This window comes from Ceraceosorus guamensis, assembly GCF_003144195.1.
Source record: "Ceraceosorus guamensis strain MCA 4658 unplaced genomic scaffold IE81scaffold_22, whole genome shotgun sequence".
In the NCBI taxonomy this organism is placed as follows: Eukaryota; Fungi; Basidiomycota; class Exobasidiomycetes; order Ceraceosorales; family Ceraceosoraceae; genus Ceraceosorus; species Ceraceosorus guamensis.
The window spans coordinates 157,000-178,196 of record NW_020290017.1 but is presented as its reverse complement, the minus strand read 5'-3'; the positions used below and the strand labels follow the sequence as shown (position 1 = coordinate 178,196).

At 55.8% G+C, this 21,197-nt stretch overlaps 8 protein-coding genes across 8 annotated transcripts; 5 read left to right on the top strand and 3 right to left on the bottom strand.

The window, feature by feature from the left end:
- Positions 1-226: 226 nt before the first annotated feature.
- Positions 227-1,527, top strand: IE81DRAFT_312535 (hypothetical protein). Its single transcript, XM_025512460.1, has 3 exons — positions 227-666; positions 766-1,085; positions 1,191-1,527. Exons 1-3 carry the CDS (start codon positions 464-466, stop codon positions 1,325-1,327), a joined length of 660 nt encoding a protein of 219 aa, XP_025370353.1. The 5' UTR covers positions 227-463; the 3' UTR covers positions 1,328-1,527.
- A 6-nt stretch (positions 1,528-1,533) lies between these two features.
- Positions 1,534-3,355, bottom strand: IE81DRAFT_322702 (mitochondrial carrier). The gene is made up of 7 exons (XM_025513721.1): positions 3,003-3,355; positions 2,604-2,926; positions 2,103-2,516; positions 1,993-2,025; positions 1,807-1,929; positions 1,705-1,712; positions 1,534-1,632 (listed from the first exon to the last, which is right to left on the bottom strand). Exons 1-7 carry the CDS (start codon positions 3,077-3,079, stop codon positions 1,567-1,569), a joined length of 1,044 nt encoding a protein of 347 aa, XP_025370352.1. The 5' UTR covers positions 3,080-3,355; the 3' UTR covers positions 1,534-1,566.
- Positions 3,356-3,832: 477 nt separating this feature from the next.
- Positions 3,833-6,182, top strand: IE81DRAFT_322701 (hypothetical protein). Its single transcript, XM_025513720.1, has one exon. The coding sequence runs from the start codon at positions 4,020-4,022 to the stop codon at positions 5,943-5,945; it is 1,926 nt and encodes a 641-aa protein (XP_025370351.1). The 5' UTR covers positions 3,833-4,019; the 3' UTR covers positions 5,946-6,182.
- Positions 6,183-6,488: 306 nt separating this feature from the next.
- On the top strand, positions 6,489-9,143 carry IE81DRAFT_322700 (Hydantoinase B/oxoprolinase). The gene is made up of 9 exons (XM_025513719.1): positions 6,489-6,717; positions 6,814-6,897; positions 6,970-7,048; positions 7,122-7,319; positions 7,398-7,681; positions 7,748-7,856; positions 7,919-8,029; positions 8,112-8,803; positions 8,889-9,143. Exons 1-9 carry the CDS (start codon positions 6,682-6,684, stop codon positions 9,060-9,062), a joined length of 1,767 nt encoding a protein of 588 aa, XP_025370350.1. The 5' UTR covers positions 6,489-6,681; the 3' UTR covers positions 9,063-9,143.
- Positions 9,144-9,974: 831 nt separating this feature from the next.
- IE81DRAFT_99426 (hypothetical protein) lies at positions 9,975-13,313 on the top strand. Its single transcript, XM_025517818.1, has 8 exons — positions 9,975-10,577; positions 10,651-10,938; positions 11,012-11,160; positions 11,237-11,835; positions 11,925-12,053; positions 12,127-12,219; positions 12,293-12,922; positions 12,997-13,313. The coding sequence occupies exons 1-8, from the start codon at positions 10,081-10,083 to the stop codon at positions 13,156-13,158; spliced, it is 2,547 nt and encodes an 848-aa protein (XP_025370349.1). The 5' UTR covers positions 9,975-10,080; the 3' UTR covers positions 13,159-13,313.
- An 876-nt stretch (positions 13,314-14,189) lies between these two features.
- IE81DRAFT_322698 (enolase) lies at positions 14,190-16,506 on the bottom strand. Its single transcript, XM_025513718.1, has 11 exons — positions 16,259-16,506; positions 16,024-16,171; positions 15,663-15,927; positions 15,548-15,592; positions 15,421-15,473; positions 15,025-15,347; positions 14,848-14,944; positions 14,718-14,782; positions 14,552-14,648; positions 14,388-14,482; positions 14,190-14,313 (listed from the first exon to the last, which is right to left on the bottom strand). The coding sequence occupies exons 1-11, from the start codon at positions 16,286-16,288 to the stop codon at positions 14,206-14,208; spliced, it is 1,326 nt and encodes a 441-aa protein (XP_025370348.1). The 5' UTR covers positions 16,289-16,506; the 3' UTR covers positions 14,190-14,205.
- A 741-nt stretch (positions 16,507-17,247) lies between these two features.
- IE81DRAFT_99316 (hypothetical protein) lies at positions 17,248-17,755 on the top strand. Its single transcript, XM_025517817.1, has one exon. The coding sequence runs from the start codon at positions 17,400-17,402 to the stop codon at positions 17,694-17,696; it is 297 nt and encodes a 98-aa protein (XP_025370347.1). The 5' UTR covers positions 17,248-17,399; the 3' UTR covers positions 17,697-17,755.
- A 1,542-nt stretch (positions 17,756-19,297) lies between these two features.
- On the bottom strand, positions 19,298-19,852 carry IE81DRAFT_99311 (hypothetical protein). Its single transcript, XM_025517816.1, has one exon. The coding sequence runs from the start codon at positions 19,746-19,748 to the stop codon at positions 19,437-19,439; it is 312 nt and encodes a 103-aa protein (XP_025370346.1). The 5' UTR covers positions 19,749-19,852; the 3' UTR covers positions 19,298-19,436.
- Between the last annotated feature and the right edge of the window lie 1,345 nt (positions 19,853-21,197).

Sequence of the window (21,197 nt, the reverse complement as noted above, 5' to 3'; positions counted from 1 at the left end):
ACGAACAATCACAATAATGCGTTCCTCTCGAAGCACACTTACTTAGACGCTCCTTCACTTCCCTGCTGACGTGATGGGCCGGCGGAGAGGACGAGGGCGCGAAGGATGGAGGCAGCGTGGCGCGACACGTGACGCTCGAGCTGCTTGCAGCGTCGCGCTTCGTCGCGCTAAAAATCACACGCGGATCATGAATTCAACGCGCGACTTCAATTAGCACGCGGCAGATCTTCATTCAGATTGCTGCCTCGGGGAGAGGTGCACCTCCACCTTGATTGATGCGCGCTGTTCGCGAGTCATCAGCAAAGGTTGAAAGGAGCGCCTTCATCCTCGTCTCCACCAAGTACGAGCCTTGCAAGCTGACGTCGAGGATGCTCTGAAGCGGAATCGCTCATCCCCACAGCATCGCATCGCATCAGCCGAGTCCGGGCATCAAGCATCAAAGAGAGCGAAGTGAGCCGCAGACATGTTCTCGCTCCTCATTCCTGGACGTCTACCACTCACGGCACCTCAGCAAGTGGACGAGACTCATGCCGTCTTCCCAATCGACGATGCAGCCAACCTGAACCACATCTGCATATTCATGACAGGCGATGCGCCCTTACCGCAGGGATACGCGGTCAGTCTGCACTTGCTGCCGCCAGGAGGATCATGGAAATTGCTAGGCGGGTGAGTGCGCTGGGCCAGCCCGCCGAGAGGACATGGGCTTGCGAGAGCCAAGGAATCGCAAGTGCAGACTCTCACTCGCACCTGCTAATGCCCACACAGGCTCTCGAACACCAAGCCATCAGCCATTTACAGGTGCAAGAGCCTTTCATCCGCCTCATCTGCTTCATCCTCCACCGCATTCGGCGCGGCAAACAGCACTCCAGCAACCTCTGCACTCTTAGGACTCTCGATCGAATCGGAGCAAGTTGTTGCCGCCCAAGTCGCTTCTCTCGGGGGTGCTACAGCTGCTGCGAGCGCTGTCGGCCCTGCAGCAACTGGTGGGAACGACGCTCTGGCCTTGGTGCCAGCTGGCGGTGCAGGGGCTGCAGCAGGTGCTGCCCAGGCGGAACAGATTGCAACTGCGATAGCACCCAAGATCGGTGAGTGATGGAGGCTCGCATGTCCTCGATAGCGGAGCAAATCACAAACGTAGAAAGCAGGGTGGATAGCATGCTGAAGTCCATGATTTCCACCCTTCCACGCAGCCCAAAATGTGTTCGACTATCTCTCTTCCTACATTCCTGACAGCGCTCCACAGACGGGTCCTTTGCTGCAGAAATGGCTCGATGGATTCCAGCGCAAGCTCAAGATGCAGGGCATCAGGATGCTCGAAAGGGAATGAGAAGCTTCAAAGCTCGCGTTTCGATAGGCACTGCCGTTGTCACACGTCACGAGAAATGTCACCTGTATTTGGCTCTTAGCTGTCCGTCCGAGGTCAGCTTCCCAAGTTTGAGCTGGCGCATCGAAGGCAGTCCAGATGTCTCTCTTCGTCCTTCACAAGCCTGAGCAGCGACGAGTCGAAGATCATGAGAAGCTGGCAACGCAAAGGATGTAAGATGTCTATGTATTCCAGTAGTCGCATCACGCTTTCCTAACATCTGGCGCTGCAAAAATTGGTCGGCCCGACTTCCAATTTGTGTAGTACCGCTAGAAAGAGTGAGAGAAAGATTAGCGCGCGTCGCGTGAAAGCATCGTGGCCTAGCATCTTCATCATCTCACCAGATAGGCTATGGGACACGCGTCATCGCACCAGAAGGTACATCGAGAGGAGATTGAGAAGTTTTCAGCGTCCGATACAAGCCAATCAAGCGCGAGACTCACCTTCGTTTGCTACCAAAGTGAGTACAGTGTGAGGCGCGATCCGCGCCAAGTGCGCAGTGGTGCCCTTGTACCACGCCAGCGGGCCCTCGGTTTTGGCTGTGAGATACAAGCAATGCAGCGGTCCTGTCGATACGGACAAAGTGATGTTAGCAACGTCCTCCAACACCTCTCTTGTGGCCTCCTCACCTCTGTAAAGTGTGCCGACCGACTTTCCGCGCGCTGCGTCGTGCCGAGGGAGATGTCCCATGTGAGCACAACAGAACTCACTGACCTGCGAGGCGCCCAGTTTCGCTCACCGTCAATCATTGTGGGCTGGTTGTACACCCTGGACAAGGCCGTATCTGCCGGTTGCATGACTGCGCAAACGCAAAGACCGCTGAATGTGGAAGATGCCAAGTAAGTCCAAAAGGAGTCCGGTCTACCAGCAAGCACCAAGAGGGGATTCCAAGAGAAGGTATTCTCCGGTTTGAGATTGACCAAGTAAGACTTTGCGTAGGTGTAGGACGGCAACTGGACTGAGCTTCCCATCGCTGTCCTCAGAATCGCCGCGTCCATGCCCCGTGCCAGACCTCTAAAGCCGTCGGTCCGAACGATGCTGCGCAGACCGTCGAACGTGCTGCTGTAGTGGTAGCTGCTCTTGCCGATCTTGATAAAGGGGCTGTAGGCTTGCATGCGCGCCTTGACCAAGAACAGTGGATTGCCCAGGATTGCTGGGAATTCGATGCGCTTTGGCCCAGTCAGCAGAGTTGGCCACGGAAGCACTGCAGTCGATGCGCAGTTGCACATCACAGCCTCACCTCCAACGATGCCCGAAGAAGCTCCAGCAGCAAGAGCAGCCAGCGCATGCATCTCGCTGGCATCCTTGCCGAGCGCAGCATTGTACGCCTTTCGAAAAGGTTCGTAGAAACCCAATCGGGAGCCGTTCAAGCAGACTTGATATCCCAGCGCTGATGTCAGTCCTCTCTGCACTCCTCTGACCCCCTCCAGTCTCAGCGTCTTTGCGAAACAGTCCAGCGCACCGCTGAACAACCTGGGTGGCGCTGCTTGACCTGGTGCTGTCTTAGCTAGCAGCTCTCCTTGCAGCTGCATTCGCGTCTTGACCACCTCGGACGGGTTTGAGCTGAGCATTCGAGGTTGAGTCGGTCGGTATCGTGCACAAGCCACGTCTTGCACGCCAAGAGCGTGGTGCAACTCACAAGAGCACTGCCGTCATGGCAGCTACCGACCCCACGCCAAACATCTCCCCCGTCGACACATTTGCATTTGAAGTCATCCTTGTATTGTCTGGTGGCGAAAGGAAGACCAACGCGATGAGATGTCGATGTCGGCGGAAGGAGAGAGCTCGAAGCGCGAAAATGAAGAGCGAGCCCCGCAGTCGTGGCTGCTAATGTTTCCTGCGCCTCGACTGCTGGTTGTCGCTCCTACTTCGTTCAGATTCGTGATTGATGGCTATGGGATGATGGAGTCTGAGTGCAATCACGATTTGAGATTCACATTCATCTTTGAAATCATGAATCTGAATGTCGCATCTCGTCCATCACACTTTTGACTACTCACCAACAAGGACAGCTCACTCAAGCCTCAAGACTCACGACTCACGACTCACGACTCACTCTTCTGGGAGCCGACTCCACTCAACTCACTCACGACTGCATGCTATGGGCTCGTCTCATGCATCAGCTTCGCGAGAAGAAAGCGGCCGAAGTCGCTCATATCCGCGCTGATGCGGCAATTCGTGATTGAATCCAAACATACATAAAGCGTAAATTGAAATGCCTCGCGCCGCTCCCAAATGGCTGGCTAAATTTGAATGCACATTCATAATTGTATGCACTTTTGACTCGCGACGCATGTGGAGAAGCTCCACAGCAGGCATCGGTAGCGGCCAAGACGTTTGGAGCCATCAGCTGCGATTGCCTCCTCTTCTCGTCCGACAAATCATGCTGTGCGTTGCATGCATGCGCGCGCAGCGATTAGATTCGTGATGAAGGTGGTGATGCGCTCGCTCTTGTCAGGATTCACGATTGCAGCTAGGAGGTCCCCGATTGGATGGGCATGCCCTCGCCCAATCATCACGGCTACAACCTTTTCCATCGAGTTGCCCGCAGAGCTAAGGTCAGTGGCTGTATCTGCACCATACATGTGCTTGTATCTTCAGGAAGATCGACAGCTCACCGGCTCTCTGAGCTAATCGGCGTGCACCTCACTTCACCATGACGGACCTCGATCTCGCTCCCAGCACATCATCGTCATCTGCGTTGCAGGTCTCCGCACCGCGCAATGTCCGGCAGGTCTTCTTGGCAGAGTTTCACGAGCGCAAAGGTCCGACCATCGTCTTTGCCCATCCTTTGCCAGCTCCAAACCTCGAATGGAGGTCTCTTCCCTCCGGCTCTCACGCGCTCGAGCATCCAGACGTCATATCTTTCCTAACCGAAAATGAGGATGAACGCAGTGTAGTTGCTGCCGTCGTGAGGAGCCGGAGTACAGCAGGAGAAGAGGGTGCGGAAGCACGGGGCAATAGGGTCATCACTGTTGGTGCTGTCCTGGCTTGTGCGGACTCGACGCCGGCATCGCATCACTTTGCCTCGACGCTGCATACCGCAGCGCTTACCGAACTTGCTGAACGCCTCTCATATACGCCCAACGACACTGCGGCGCTTCGAGAGTGGCAGACAAATCTGGCGCAGAGCGAGCCGGGCACGTCAGCAGACTCGGAGGATAGGAAGGCGGCAGGCGATGCGCAACGACTGCGCTCCCCGAATGATAGTCTGCTCTCGCTACCTTCGCTGTCATCCGCCCTCGGACCTCTCCTACCCATCCTTCTAAAGAGGTGCTTGACGCCGCACCATCGGCTCTTAATCTTCTCTCCTGCAGGTGTGCCGTCTTCCAGAGCGCTCACTCTTCATTCCGCTCTCGCCGAGCTGGCTCATGCAGCTGGTGCTTTTCCCCTGGCTCGCGGACTGCTCGCACTTCCAGACTTGGGCAAGCTCATGACCGAGCAAAGCAGAGAAGGAGGATGGATCGCAGTCACGCCGGATGCTCTCTTTCTCGAAAAGCCGCAGCTTTTTGACACCATACTGGACTTGAGACCTTTGGCTACGGGCTCAGAAGCATCTAGCAACTTGCCGACGTTGCAATTGACAGCGAAGCTACCACCAGCGGCCGGGCGGACAGTACCCAACTTCAGACTCAGGAAAGCGGTCTGGGGAGCGGCAGAATTTGCGATTTGGAGGAACATGGAAGATGCAAGCATACTGCGTGCGCGAAAGAAGAGGCGACGCCCTTCAGAAGATCGACGAGGAGAGGCAGGCTTGCGCGGTCAGTTGGCCCAAACCTCCAACAGGCAGGTGGCAGCACCCGCAGATGCGAGCCGCGCAAGTCTGATCGTCGCCCTCATCAGGTACTGTCTTGCGGGATGGCTGTGGTTCCCACTTCTCGGTGCGGGCTCCGCTTACGGTACACCTGCATATGGCTGGGTCCCCACCAACGTCCGGAGCGATGGAGGCGCAATCGGGAGCGTGATGCTGCTAGAAGACGATGATGCGCAGCACAGCGACTCGAGCGGCTCAGATACTACAGGCTCAGCCGAACATGCGGCTCCAGCGGCGACGCGTGCGCACAAGAGCCTCTCGACCAGCACTCAAGCGGACTCGTCTGCTTCGTCCGGTCTCAGAGCAAGGAACGCGGGTCGCGACCGCTCCGGCTCCAGCAGATCGAGCAGTAGCAGAGCCTTCCAGGAGGATGAAGATCCACTAATTGCAGCGGCAGGCGGTAGCCTCGCATCGCGACGACGGCGATCTGTCGTCAACGTAGGCGACATTTTCAGCGCGCAGAGCGAGTCCCGGAGCGGTACACTTCAGGACGGTCACCCTGCTCAAGCTCGGCTCGCTGACGCGCTATTTCAGGAGTGGTCATCGTGGGCTCAAAGCGTGCGCCAGGATGTGCTGGCAAAAGTTCGGGAGATGAGAGACGTTCGACCTGCGCCACCGCTGCATGAGATCGGTCAAGGGGCGATGAGGGAGATGGATCTGAGCGCGAGGTCGGACTGGGATGTGGATCTGGTCGTCAAGCTGGCAGAGAGGGAGGGGCTGAAGCTGCAGATCCGAAGACCATGGGGGTGGAGTTTTGGATTCTTCTGAGTGCCTTCAGCTGGTAGGGAAGCCAACGTCACAAGGCTGGACAAGATCTCACTTGTACCCTCGAGGCGTGCAGTGCAGGCTTCACGTATCCGCGTCTAAATTACGAGACTCGTCCTCCTAGAGATTATTGTGCCGCACTGTTACGCAATGACATACCCTTCCGCGCGCATTGGCCAACAATCTCACCTCTTGGCTGTCACGCCACATCGCAACGAAGCCATTTGAACGTGTCACAGGCTAGCCCACTCCACGTTGCGAGACCGCCTGCTGCTTCGAGGCAATTCGTCCGTGTGAGTTTGAAGGCAAGTCGGACGATGGCGCAGCGTCATCTTGAATTCGCGCCGGTGATTGAGGCTTTGCATGGGGCTTGATGACCTTGGCGCAGGCAGATTCCGCGACCCCGTGACCGACCGATTGCCCCGATGCGTGCTGTGTGGCTGCATGTGGATGATTGCATGCATGCACGAACGCTCGGATCATTCAATCAAGTTCGTGACTCGAAGCCTGGATATGCTCGTGACTTTCTCGTATTATGGGAGAAAGGGTTTCCCCATCGACAACATGCACAAACGTGCCCGATGCATTGACACAATCATCCTCGGCATCCGACATCTCGAGGAGTGACTGCATTAGCAGCGCCACTCGCTTTTGTTTTGACAGCTTGCACGACGCTCCATCCGCCAAATCTCTCCTTGCCAACGCCATCGCTCCTTCCACCTAACGCAGGGACGCCGCAATGTCACAGACAGAGGCAGATCCCATTCTCCTTTCCGTGAGTTTATGCGGTGAGCGAGTCCAAGTAATGCAGAGACGCGAGTGCTAGTTGCGCTCGGCCGCCCTGCTGACGCTGATCCCTTCGTCCCGGCAGCTGTTTGCCGCTCGCTTCATGGCAGTGGCCGAGACGATGGGCAGATCGCTACAGCAGACTTCTATCTCGACCAACATCAAGGAGGTGAGCTGCCTCGTATCTCTCTTGCTGGAACACACGCTGATCGCTCGTATACCATCTCTGTTCCTCGTTCAGCGTCTCGACTTTAGCTGCGCACTATTCTCTCCCAATGGCGACTTGGTCGCCAACGCCCCACATCTGCCTGTTCATCTTGGTGAGTCGACTTGGCCACAGCCCCAAACATCGCGCATACACGGTAGCTGACATCCGTCATATTCTTGGTGAAGGCTCCATGAGCTTCGCGGTGCGCTATCAGATCGAAAGGGCAAAAAGCGGAGAGCCTATCGAGGATGGGGATGTGATTTTGGCGAATCACCCTGCTGCTGGTGGAAGCCACTTGCCGGACATTACATGCATTACACCAGTATTTGAAGAGCGAGGCAAGGATCTCATCTTCTTCACTGCCAGCAGAGGGCACCATGCTGGTGAGTCTGGGCGGCTTTCACTCGACAGAGAGGATACAGGCGCACACCTGAGCTGCATGCCCCTCTCACCCAATGTAGATATCGGTGGCATCCTGCCCGGCTCCATGCCGCCCACATCCAAGACGTTGTTTGAAGAGGGAGCACAAATCAAGTCTTTCAAGCTTGTGCGCAAAGGCAAGTATGATAGAGATGGGCTTGTAAGGCTCATGAGCGAAGAGCCTGCCAAGTACGAAGGCTGCTCAGGCACTCGCTGCTTTAGGGATGTGGAGAGCGACCTGCATGCACAGATCGCTGCCAATCGAAAGGGAGTGCAGCTCATTCAGATGCTGGTAGATGAATGGAGTCTAGAGACTGTGCAAAGGGTGAGCGTCCATCCGGTCCCTTGGTTGCTTGAAGGCCTCCTGATGTCAAACTCCTCGATGGCGCAGTACATGACTGCGATCCGCGACAACGCAGCGCTCGCAGTGCGAAATCTCTTGAGAGACGTTGCCAAGCGCAATGGCACCGAGCTCTGGGCTAGAGATTACATGGATGACGGTAAGTTGCTTGATCGCACGATTTCAGAATTCCCTGCTTAGTGTACGTCTGCTCGCACACAGGCTCGCCGATCGAGCTACGCGTTACCATCGATACGGAGAAGGGATCAGCAGTCTTTGACTTTGAGGGCACCGGTCCGGAGGTGCAAGGCAACCACAATTGTCCACGATCAGGTCAGGCGCAGCACTCAAAGTCTATGAGCATTGAATTCCTGCGATGCTGAATCCTTACTTTACCTATTGCTTCCTCGGACAGTCTCTCATAGCGCCATCATCTACTGCCTGAGAAGCATGGTGTCCAACGACATTCCTCTCAATCAAGGATGTCTCGAGCCCATCGAAGTCAAGATCCCCAAGGGCAGCTTGCTAGACCCCAGCGACTCTGCTGCAGTGGTTGGAGGTAATGTGTTGACGAGCCAGCGCATCACGGACGTCGTCTTGAAAGCGTTCAAAGCGGCTGCCGCAAGTCAAGGAGACTGCAACAATCTCACCTTCGGTCTGGGAGGCAGGAAGCCTGATGGTACACATGTGGAAGGATTTGGGTACTACGAGACCATTGCTGGCGGAAGCGGTGCTGGACCAGACTGGCACGGAACCAGCGGCGTGCACACACACATGACCAACACGCGCATCACGGACCCCGAGATCATGGAACGCCGGTATCCCCTCGTCCTGAGGCAATTCGCTTTGAGGGACGACTCAGCCGGTGCTGGAAAGTATAGAGGAGGAGAAGGTGTCATTCGGGACATTGAATTCTTGATGCCGGACATGCAAGTGAGCATCCTCAGCGAGCGTCGCGTCTACCGTCCGTATGGACTGGAAGGTGGGCAGTCTGCTGCTTGTGGTAAGAACCTGTGGATCAAGCAGAGAAGGCAAGCGGACGGAGATGTCATCGAAGACGACGAAGAAGAGAATACGCGCCCCCGCACCATCAACCTTGGAGCCAAGGTGAGCAGCCGCAGGGACTGCGCTGGCCACCAAGAGATTGTGCGCTGATGAACTTCTTCTGCTCAACCATCTGTCTCTCTACCAGACCACAACGAAGATGGGCAGGCTGGACAGAATCGTCATTCACACGCCGGGCGGGGGTGGTTGGGGTACCCCGGACAATGAGGATGCGGCTCAGCAAGATGGCGCGCGGGACCGCACGTATGGCGGCCACCGCGGTAGTCTGGTGGAGAGACAAAGTGCTCAGCTTGGTGCGTGATCGCTTTCATGTGATGTACTGCCAAGCGCTTCTGCAATCAAGAAAGACGCCAAGGATTTTGAGTGATTGGCCTGCTCAGAAGCTGAATAGAGTGAATGGCATAGCTGCCCCACGCCTGCCAAGGTCGAGCACTCGTGGCCAGCTGTGGGACCGTCGTAGACGCGTGATGCTTGATGAATTCCCGTCGGTTGCTTGCCCGATCAAACAAGTCTTCATCACACTGCGAAAATCGCCACTAACGACTACATTTTCTGCTGATCGCACTCAGCACTCGAGGATGATAGAACAGTATGACAGGCCTGTACATAGATCCAGCGATGGATGCCGGTGCGGATGCCGTGGGTATGGCTCTTCGAATACCACACAGCACAAATCCTCACGACCAACCATCAGACTCGTGACTCTTTTGCAGGGCGGAGCTGCGCCCCGGCGAGCCGCGCGCAAGAGGACAAAAGAGCGGAGGGCGCGCGTGCGCGTGCGCGTGCGCGGCGACTCGCTCCTCTGTCCAAAGCATCCATCATCATCGCTGCAAATGTAGAAGCTTCGACTTGAATATCTCTGGGACAAGCTAGCGTACAGCGGATTCAACGCTGGGCGTGCGAGACTCTCTCTCTCTATGAGCCCCTCGCAGCTAGACTGGTCCGCCATGGTAGCTGGTCGCGTTCTGGTAAGGCGAGGTCGTTGCCTGGGCGCAGCGCACTCAGACTGGAAGGGCAGCTGCCTCCCCTTGTCCCACTCCTCGCCCAAAGCACTGACCAGTACAAATGGCGTGAAGGTGCCGCTGAAGGATGACTTCGACACATGATGAACTCGTCTAGCTCCTTTAGGATCTTGCTGACGTCGATTGCCCTCAACCTTACACCACATCGCTCAGACCCCCTAGACCTGAACCGTTCGCGACTCACACACAAACCTCCTTTCACAGCGTCGCCATCCTCAATCCGCACTTCGTCAAGCAGCTCGGTCAAGATATTCTGGCACTCAGCTCCGCAGTTCATCTGGCAATATCGTGCTCTCGATGCGACCACTGGTGCTGCCAGCTGCGAGGTGGAGCCGCACACCAGACGAGCTGCGGGAGGATCCAGCAGCAGTGTCATCCAGGGCACCTCCTCCTTCATATCCAGACCACGTCCACTCGCCTTCTTTGCCCCCTTCCAATGCAGCTGGTGGCTGGCCAACTCAGCCGCCTCCCACTCCAGCTCCGACCGTGCTGCCCAGCACGAATGGCCCACTGAAACCATGGCTGGGACTTCGAGCACGGCTCTTCCTCTCTTTACTATCGCCAAGTCTGTTGGCCCTCATCTTTGTTGGCGCAACGATTCTGATGGGAACGGACGATGTGGATGATAAGGTCAACGCTGCTAAGCAGAGGTTGACTTCTGCATGCGCAAGTGCAGAGGGCTCAGCAAGCGCCGCGATGAGCTTGCCAAGATATCTGGCCGATCGAGCCAATGCCCAGACCGCAGAGTCCATCGAAGCGACAGTACGAGGCGTTGGTCGCGTGCTTGATCTTTCGTGAGTTTGGTCCGTCATGCGCGATCCACTCTGGCATACATGTTGATCTGACCTCTATTCATGGTGTGCTCAGCTTGACTGCCATTGAACGGCTGCTAGTCTTTCTCGTAGATTCCTATCGCTCCCTTTTCCTTTGCTTCATCGAGCTGCTAGTGCGTGGCTCCTTGAGCTTGCTCATCGCTGCCATCACAGCGCTCAATGAAGGTGTGCACGCGATAGCAGGCGGTCTGAAGGATGCGCTCCAGTCATCAGTCTCCGGAGTCAACTCTTTTCTTAGTGCCACGCTCGGCGGGATCAACGATGTCATTGGGGTGTTCGGACAACATGTCAACGTGCCGACCATTCAGCCGCCTGATCTTGCGTGAGTCGAATGCGATTGGTATTCGGGCTGACTGACGGGCAGCACAAGCTGATCAGCAAGATTTGTTCCACAGCGCCCTTGACAATGTCAGCCTGCCTACTTCCTTCGATGAAGGATTGCGTAGACTGAACAGTAGTCTGCCCACGCTGTCGGAGCTGAGAGCGAAAGTCGACGGGATGATCTCTGGGCCTTTTGAGCAGCTTAGAGCTGAAGTGAACACCAGTGCGTCATTTATAGCGCGTTAAGACTTGCCTTGTGCGCAATGCTGAACGCATCCGTGTACTGTCGTGAATTTCAGCGGTGTCTGCTTTTCAATTTGACAGGTCCCTAATGCCACTGCCTGAGGCTCGCATCGCTTCCTTCTGCGCGGACATCGACATGCAGCCGCTCGACGATCTGGCTCATGACCTTCGCAAACTCGCTTATTGGGCGACAGCGATTATCGCCTTCATTGCGCTGGCATTTGCATTGCTGACAATGGCCATGGAATGGTGGTCTTGGCGATCCCTGCGACGACACGTTGAGAATACTCGAGATGCTTGGATTGCGGCAGACGGCTTTCCTTCGACGATGTCTGGCAGCACAAACAGAGATTCGAAGACGTCCACCCTGACAGGCTCTCCTGAAGCCGCAGCGCGATACCGAGGCGTGCTGTCGACGCCGTCTTTATTTTCTCTTCTCCAACTCTCGTCTCATCCTTTGCTATCGTTGCTGACCTTTCGTTTGGCTAAGCCGCTAGGGATACGGTCCTCCGAAGCTAAAGCTCGTCTGAGATGGTGGCTGGCGTGGATCTCGCATCCTATTGCGGTAGCAGCTCTGATCATCGGCACTGTCGGCTTGGCATCGAGTCAGCTCCAGATCCTGGCGCTGCGGGGAGTGCAGGAACGTTACGAAGGGGTGAGAGTTTTTGAGCACTACAATTAAGGTCACACGGAGCTGACTCGTGGACGTTCGTTTCGGTTGTCGGGCCCTTTCACAAACACCAGAAAATTGACGGTTCATTCACCACGATGGGAGACAAAGTGCTCGCTCAGCTCAATCGGGGCCTCACGGACGCAAGTCACGATTTCGCAAATCGCAGCAACGAGATGATCATTGGAGCTCAGAATGGTCTGGTGAGTCAGCTCGATTACCGCCTCGACTGCATGTCAGCGGGCTCTGATACCGCATACTGCTTGGTACGAACAGAATGACAATTTATTTGCTTGGGTCAACGCGACGACCTCGACCATGAATCATACTCTCAACGAGATGATTGAGGGTATAGCCGGGGCACTCAATGTGAGCTCTGTCTCAAGCGTGGAGCGACTCGTGAAAGAGGGCAACTGATCAGGGCATCGCGTTTCATTCTCAGGACTCTTTCGCTTCGACACCGTTGTACACACCAGTACAGGGCTTTATCGATTGCGCCCTCCTTTCCAAGCTGAGGAGCATTGAGCAAGCTCTGACCTGGCTGCAAACCAATGCGCATGTGGAGTTCGAACGAATTTCACCCGACATTCTCCAGCTCAGTCATGCTCGCTCTGATGAGCTTGTTGCACCGATCAAGCAAGCCGCTCTTGGATCGCAGCAAGACCACAACGACGGCGTGGTTGGAGGCATTGTTAGCTCCTACATCAAGCATTTGCACCATCAGCAGATCCTCTACCTCGTCTTTGTGGGCTTGTATTGCCTTGCGTGGATCGCAGGCACCTGTATCGTTCTGGCGCACTCCACCAAAGGCGTCGGCAGGAATCACGCTTACCCGAAGAGCGGCATCACGCCTTATCCATTCACTCTGCACGAACCTCCGTCTCCAGCGTATGAGGAGCGTGCGGATGATCGAGATGGCAGTGTGCGAGGCCACCACAGCATCACTCCACCCTTGCATCCAGATGTTGTAGCGCAATTGCAGAATTCGCGGAGCGCTACTTGTGGCCCAGGCGAGCTGGCAGACGCGGGTGGGCAGTATTGGCGACGAGATCAGTCGCATCAACCAAGCGCAGCGATTAATCAAAGCTGGGAGTCGATTCTGGACGCTCGAAGCGCGACGAAAGCTGCAGAGCAGCCAACTCCCAGCTCGATTCTTTACGTGCCATGGTTCTTGCAGAGATCACCATCGGATGCGCCAAGAACGACGGCGAGCAAGCAAAGTGTCAACTCTATCTTGTCGTATCTTCGACCAGAGGAAGAAGCGCGAGTCGTCTGTGGCGCACGGAGCCCATCAAATTACTCCATTGAGAGCGGACCTGCCTGCAGCACCCGTGCGCATCCTGAACGAGACCCGAAAGGCGTGACTCGAAGAATCAGCGACATCTTTGTCAAGGGCCTACAATGGTGGTTCAGTGCGCCAGAAGCAAAGCAGGAGAACGACGAAGCTGCGCGTTGTGTAGGCGCTAGATTGGTAGCAGATCAGAGCTCGGAATGCTCTTCTTTGGTAGCATGCTCAAGGGATGCCATCAGCGTGCTGCCCGAGGCAGCTGACTTCGATCGTGCGCGATCGCAGCAGATTTATGATTCCACGCACAACTTGCGCTTCACTGCCACTCCCATGCTGGAAGTGGAAGCTCGCCGACAGCAATTAGCGCCACAAGCCTGCGCTACCGATCCTAGTGACGACGATACAGACAAGCAGTGCGCCCTGTCATCGCAATCAGCTCCAGCCCATCCTGTCGCGTCGCAAGGCACTCAAGATAGCGCGATCTGTGCGCGTACGGGCATTTCGCCTTCTTCTCCTCTCTCCACGTTACCTGCACCGCTCGTGCCCACAGCTCAACCGCCCCGCAAAGCTGTCCGACCCCACTCTCTGCGAGCGTCGACGACGCCAGCTTCTTTCGCTCAGCCCTCGCGCCTCTCGCTGCCGAGCGCACCTAGCAAGCCTCAAGGACCCCGGCAATTTCGAAAGCCTGTTCCACTACGCGCGACACGTAGCGGGTCCATCAAGGATCACCTTCTTTACCCTTCGCAGCGCAGCCCGAAGACCCGTCTCAGCACCATCCAGGAGAGCGCTCACTCCTCTTCGACCTCCGCCTCCTATGCCGGAAGGATTCCTTTTCCCGCTGCTGGCCCAGCGTACTTCTGACACACCACATCACATACCGAATAATCACTCTGCGCCCCTAACCTCCCACGTTGCTCTTGGTCCTTCGTTTCGCTAATCCATTTACTTTTCGGCATGACATCTATTTTCTCGCAAGCGATTGCTCGACCGTCGTCTGAGAATTTTCATCTCGTGCCGCAGGATCGAGCTGCATCCGACAAATCAGAAAGCTACAAGGTGGAGCTAGCTCACTTCTTGTTGGCAATGACCTGAGGTGCCTTGTCACCCTGAGTGAAGCCGTTGATGCCGGCGTACACAGCCTCAGGCTCGAGCGACTCGATGCGCAGCAGCTCGTTCTGAGCACATGAGATGGCGTGCGGGGTCAGTGGAAGCTATCATGCGCTTCTTGAACTTCAATTGCCCTACTCACAAACTTGGCAACACGCTCGCTGCGGCAAGGTGCACCAGCCTTGATGATGCCGACGCCGAGGCCGACAGAGAGAGAGGCGATGGTGGTGTCCTCGGCTGCGAAGAGGGCGTCAAGCATGTGAGAGACGAAATCTAGCCTCACGAGACGACATGAACTCGACTCACTCTCTCCGGAACGGTGGGAGACCATGACGGCCCAGTTGTCGGACTGAGACAGCTGTGCGGCTTGGATGGACTCGGAGATGGTGCCGATTTGGTTCACCTGATACACACCGGCCGTAACTAGTCAGCGTCTGGGCTCAGGAGCCTTGATGCCTAGAGTTCAACTCACCTTCAGCAAGAGACCATTGCAAGACTTCTTTTCGATGGCGGTCTTGATACGGAGCGGGTTGGTGACTGGCAGAGGCGGGAAATCTCGGTCATTAAGAGGAAGCGGAAAGGTGACTTTGAACAGCTCGCACCTGTGAGATCGTCGCCAATGACGGTGATGCCCGAGTTGGCGCGGAAGTAGCTCCAAGACTCCCAGTCGTCTTGGTCGAAGGGGTCCTCGATGGAGGCCTAGGGAAACGCAAGGTTGGCCAAGTGAGCAACAGATTGTCGCCATCGTTTAGGCTCGCGCATCCACCTCAGTCACTTACGATGGGGTACTTCTTGATGTAGCCAATGTAGATATCTGCCAGCTCGCGGCCAGTCACAAGCTTAGGGTTCTTCTCGTCCTTGAAGTTGAGGTCGTACTTGCCGTCCTTGAAGAATTCAGAAGAAGCAACATCGAGGGAGATGTGAACCTTGCCCTCGTAGCCGGCCTTTTTGATGGCCTCGACGAGCAATTCGAGGGCCTCGTCGGCGGACTTGACCGGTGGAGCGTAGCCTCCTTCGTCACCGATAAGAGTAGCGTCAAGGCCGTACTTGGCCTTGATCACAGACTTCAAGTTGTGGTACACCTCAGAGCCTACCTTCATGGCTGCAGCCGAGAGCATCCATCCGAAGTGAGCTGGCTTGCTGCGCGTACTCGAACGGCAGATGTGCAGACTTACCCTCCGTGAAAGTTTGCGCGCCGGTGGGAACAATCATGAACTCTTGGAAAGCGCTGTAAGCGAATAGGGTAAGCGGGTCAGATGGAAATTCGGCGCACACCAGGGAAAGAGAGGTTCTAGCACGCACAGGTTGTTGCCAGCGTGCGAGCCGCCGTTGATGACGTTCATGGCGCTGCAGGCGTTGTTTGTGGGTGTCAGTCTACGTCTTGATTTTGCTCACTGCACACAACGGCGCCACTCACGGAGCAGGAAGAATGTAAGGCTTGCCGACGTTGGACAGACCAGCGAGGTGCTCGTAGAAGGGGATACCCTTCTCGCCTGCACCGGCCTTCGCGGCAGCAATGGAGACACCGAGGATGGCGTTGGCACCGAGACGAGCCTTGTTAGGAGTACCGTCGAGCTTGATGAGCAAGTCGTCGATGGCCTTTTGGTCAGTGACGGAGACCTTGGCGTCGATGAGCGCCTTGGCAATCTCTCCGTTCACGGCCTCCACAGCCTTGAGCACACCTGCAGGACAAGAGAATCAGTGAGCAGCCAAACATAGCGAGCGTCGCAGAGAAGGAGTGAATCGCCATGATCAAGATACAAGAGTAAAACACGCACCCTTGCCCATGTAGTCCTTGCCGCCATCCCGGGCCTCGTGGGCCTCGTGGATACCGGTGGAAGCGCCAGAGGGGACAGCAGCGCGGTAGTGGCCCTTTGCGGTCCACAAGTCGACTTCGACGGTTGGGTTACCACGAGAGTCGAAAATCTGGGTAGAGTGATTGCAGGTAACAATAAGCGCTCAGTGTCTCTTATGAGGCTAAGGCGGCGCAAACAAGCGGTCATGGCTACTTACTTGACGAGCGAGGATCTTGTTGATCGACATGTTGAAAGGAGCTTCTCAAGCTTGAAGGGTGGGTGATGAGTTGGACTTTTGCTTTGTGATGGTACGTTGAAGTCTGATAGGAATGCGACGATGTTGTCGAGACGTAAAGGCAGGGAGAAAAAGAAGCTGCTGCCCCAAATCCTGAATCTGAATGAAGAGTCATCAGAGCGCAGCTGCAGTCGTGAGTCGTGATGAGTCTTCTCCTTCCTCCACGCTCATCAGTGGCGCCCTGTGCGCGCAGACGTTGCGCCAACACTCAACTCGTCGTGACTCTTGCTTGATCCTTGCCTCTGCGCGCGGCCGCGGTGCTTCCCGCCGCCCGCCGCGCTGCGTGAGACGGGTGCGTGCAGGCCATTTCAGCTGCATGCATGTGCGCGTGCCCGCCGCCATGACTCGCACGGTGCACCAGCTCGCGCAAGCACCATGTGCATGCGGCAGGTTGACTGCGCGCGGGTGCGCGTCCGACATGAGCGCGAATCCGCGATCCCCCAACACACGCGCGCGCGCTCAGCAGTGTGAGTCTTGAGTCACGAGTCACACAGCAGCAGCCCAAATCGACCGAGACTGGCCGAGCCGATGAGACTTGACTGATGTGCTTTGCGGAGAAGGCTGTCTGTCTGAGAGGCTTCAGCGCACTTTGCTATGAATAATGGACGATGACTACCGCTCCACCTCTCTTGCGGACTCTAACTGGCATGACTCGAACGCTCTCGGTCTCGATGGACACAGCTGCCTGTTTTGATCCCACAACAGGAGCAACACTCACGACTGCGATCGAGAGGCTGCAGTCACAAGCGAGAGGCTAAGCCGGCTTCTTCCGAGGCTCGCGTGACTCGTGACGAGGAGTTTGTTGTGTTCGGACCAGCGTACGTGCTTCACAACATTCAAGATTCCCCCGGCTTCGCACCGGGCGCAACGTGCTTGGGATCAAGCATCACCTACACACGCCGATGAGTTGCTCATGATCATGCCGAACGCCGCGTGAGGATTCTCATGGCAGCAGCGCGACATAGAGTGCTGTCACGGTCGCTTTGATCGCCATTCGACTTACGCATGCCAAAGGAACCCGAGGGTGCAAAGTCAGGCGAAGTGAAACACCTTGTGCGAGCGAATGACCACTGCTCTAGTTGCCTATTTGAACGGCTGGGTGGAGTTCTTTTATTCGATTGTGGTTGTGCTCGATTCGATTTGGTGCAAGGTCCTCGCCAAGCTCACGAAAGCATCAAGGCGACGAATACACGTGAGTCTTGTCCCTCGAATTGCAGCTTCATCACAGCCAAGAGATCGTCAAGCGATTCGCGGTCCTCGTCCAGCGTCGTTCTGGGAGCCCAGATCGGAGGATGGTAGTGGCAATCAAGATGAAGATCTTCACCATTGTGTTAGTCTCCATTCACCATTCAAAGATTGATTGAGCGTCTTGGCTGTCAGCTCGATCGGTATGGAAGGAGCGATGCGGGATACGTGACATGGATGAAGGCCTGGCTGCCTAGCTCGACGAGTCTCGAGTACGGTTTTGAATCAGGGAATCAACAATCGAAAGAATTGAAATGACAAGTGATGGTGATGGTGATGGTGATGGTGATGGCGATGGCGAGAGTGCATTGAACGTAGAACGGCGGACTGGCTGCACAGAACAGAAGTCGGTGAGCAATTCTTGATCGTTTGGACCCTCTTCGCTCAGTGCGTGCGGCTTGGATTTGTGCTTTTTTCCTGAGCCAGAACATGCGTCAGCAAGCAAAAAGCGTCAGCCAGTCAGTCAGTCAGTCAGTCAGTCAGTCAGTCAGTCAGTCAGAGCATGCATGTTACTCTTGACTCTGACTCGAATCCGGGTTGAAATTGTTGCTAATTGGATTCAAGATTTTTTGGCTTGGTGGTGCCATCATGTCGCTCAATCCAGAATCTGTGTCGGTGGCGGACATCATCAGGGACGGGCATGCAGATGTGCCTTGTGCCATCCGAGATTTTCTAATTGTGATTATTCCCGTGTCAACCAGCAGTCGCCCAATTGACTTCGCCAACGATAGAGGGATCGAGCCCTCAAGGCACATCAGCAGCCCCGCATCAAAGCCAATTCGCGATCGAATTTCCCTTATCACAATTCACATTTTGAACAAATGACCCAGCACTCATCTGACTGCGCCCCGCCATTCTTGATTAATTTGCCAAGCTGATGCGCGTGAAGAATGTGAATCTTTAATCAAGAATCGTGAATCTTGAATCAAGAATTGAATGTGAATGCTCCATTCCTGCAAATTCAAAATTGGCCCCACGGGTCCACGCCGTGCGAACTGCAAGACACACAACAACACAGGTCTGGTGGCGGTAATCGGTAAATGCACGATGACTGCGGAAACAAGGGCTGCGCGTGTGCTGCCGGACGCAGGGTCCTTGTTTAATTTATTATCTGCTGCATCCAGGCTTAACTTGACGTAAAGGGAGAATTTGAGTCCCAAATCAAAAGTTACTACCCACATTTGAAGTGTTGAATTAACACTCAAGACTGTCATCGCCCATTGGCTTCAGCGCGCGCGTGTGCTCGCGGCGTAGCTGCGTGCGCGTGTGATCCACATGCATCCAAATTTCCTGAAACCGATTGCGTGCGTTGCGCCTGATGACACCCACCCTCACGCCCACCACGATCCCGACAATCCCTTCAGAAACTACAGTCTGCGGCCGATATCGCTCCGCAATCGTTTTTCGAAGGCAGTCAACTCGCTCTATCGCTTGCTCTCGTGCTCGCCTCTTCGTCCTCATCGGATCTAGAGTGCCTCGCCGTCGCCTTTTTCGACCTCGAACACAGGTCGAAGCAGACGGATACTCGAGGTCGATTCGATCAGCGAAGAGTCTTCACGAGCCCAGAAGAACGTTGACATCAACATCAACATCATCTCAACGTCTTGATACAAGATACCACAAGCCACGACGCAGAGATACGTGCCAGCTTCGCTCTGGTCAAATTGGTACCTCAACTAGTCCTTGAGTCGGGCATCTGCTGCGGAACTCAAACCAAAGTTTCGCGCATCACCCGACCGCGTGCCACTGGATATAGCAGCGGACGCTTACTATTCGCTTCGAAGGAACCTTCCGTGAGTGTTGGTAGACGTTACGGCAGGACGAGGTGGATGTGGATAGGTGATCGCGAGAGATGTCAGACTTTAAGGACCGCGGGGCCAGGCGCAGGCTTGCGCGCAGAGAAATCCGCGCGCCCGCGCTGCGCGAGGCCACCGCAACATCGCGGCGCGCGTTTATGCTGTTGAGAGGTCAAATTTGGGCACAGAATCTGGGCGACGTTCAGCATGGTGGTACATCGGACATCGGAGAACAAGCACATATCAAGTACGGATTCAAAATCGCTCGTTGGAAGCATCGTCGACGGTGGTGAAATGCGCACTCTGGTCGCGGTCATGACGCGCGGTGGTGAATTTGCTTGCGTGCATGGCGCGGTGCGGCGGTGGTGCATTGCACCCGCGCGCCCTTTGCTTCATCAGGTCCATGCGCCAGCATGCTTCAAGGTCGGGTGGTCTCTATCGCTGCCAGGACTGCGAGCTCGTCGTTGTCGTCGTCGTCATTTGGTTGCTTACTTTTTCTTTTTTTCGAAATTACTAGATTTGCTAAGGTCGCATCCACCCCGTCGAGTCCGTCTGTCTCTTCCGCAGTCGCTGGAATACTTCGACAACCCTCTTGTATTGCTTCTCACCTGTGAATCTTGGTCTCTAGGGCTCTTTTCACCGCACATTCGGTTGCCTGTCCTCCAACGATCTACAATCCTGCGCTAATCTCATAGGTGTCCGACTTCGCTACACCACTTCAAGCGCTCGATCCTACTAGATCACAACTCTTTTCTTTCGCAACTGCGACTTACTTGGTATCCATCCCCTCGCTCTCGTCCTTACTCGTGTCTGCTCATCACCTTCGCGAACCAACATGGAGAACTTTGACTTCGGCTCTTTCATCAATTCGCCCGTCGCTATGGGCGAAGACCCTCGACCCTGGGGCGACGGCAGCACCGCCAACGGTCCTCCAGCTGCTGAGAACTTGCAGCGCTCCACAAGCTTCAACGCAGGAATCCAAGGGGCTCAGATGACTGCAGCGGCCATGTTTGCCTCGCCTTCGCAGCGTACGCCTCTGCACAGATCCTCCACCGATTTCGGTGATTTCGCTTCAAACGCCTTTGCTCAAAACAATGCGCCACCGTGGACCGAATCTGCGCACGGAATCCAGCCTTTCGTCAGTCACGACACCAATTTTGAGGGTCAAACCTTTGGCAGCCAGGACGTCAACCACAGCCGTCATATTCCTTCTGGTCCTTCGATGGAGGCTACTGTCCCCGCGCCACTCGCAGCTGCTGTGGCCTCAAGCCAGCGCGACCCTGCAACGGCCATGAACGAGGTAGCGCCTTTGCCCACAGACTATCGCTCCAGAATTGCAGCACATCACTCTTCTCAGCTCAAGCAGTGGTTCCCTGCTTTGCTCCAGACTTCTCAGACAAGCCTCGGTGGCCCTGGCCGCACAGCATTTGGCATGCATAGCTCCCCAAGCGTGCCTCTGAGCCAAGCGGTGCGCATGACGGCACCTTCACAGAAGAACGCGACAGGTCAAGGTAAAGCCGAACGTCCCAGTCTGACCATTCAGGAGCGCCGTCGTCTCTCGAGACGTCGCTCCGCTGCGGCTTCAAAGTCTTCCAACGGCTCGAATTCGAGCGCATCTGCCAGCAACTACGCCGCCAAGCGCGATGCTGAGAAGCGTCTCGGTCCACACGAGGGTCTTCATCGTGAAGCCGCGCAAGCTACAGCACGCTCCATGTCGCAATTTATGCAACCTTCGTTGTCCCAGCAGCAGTCGCCGTCGCCAAACGGGATGGCATTGGAACCATCGCCACCGAGCTCCAACTCCGACCCAGTATTCACGG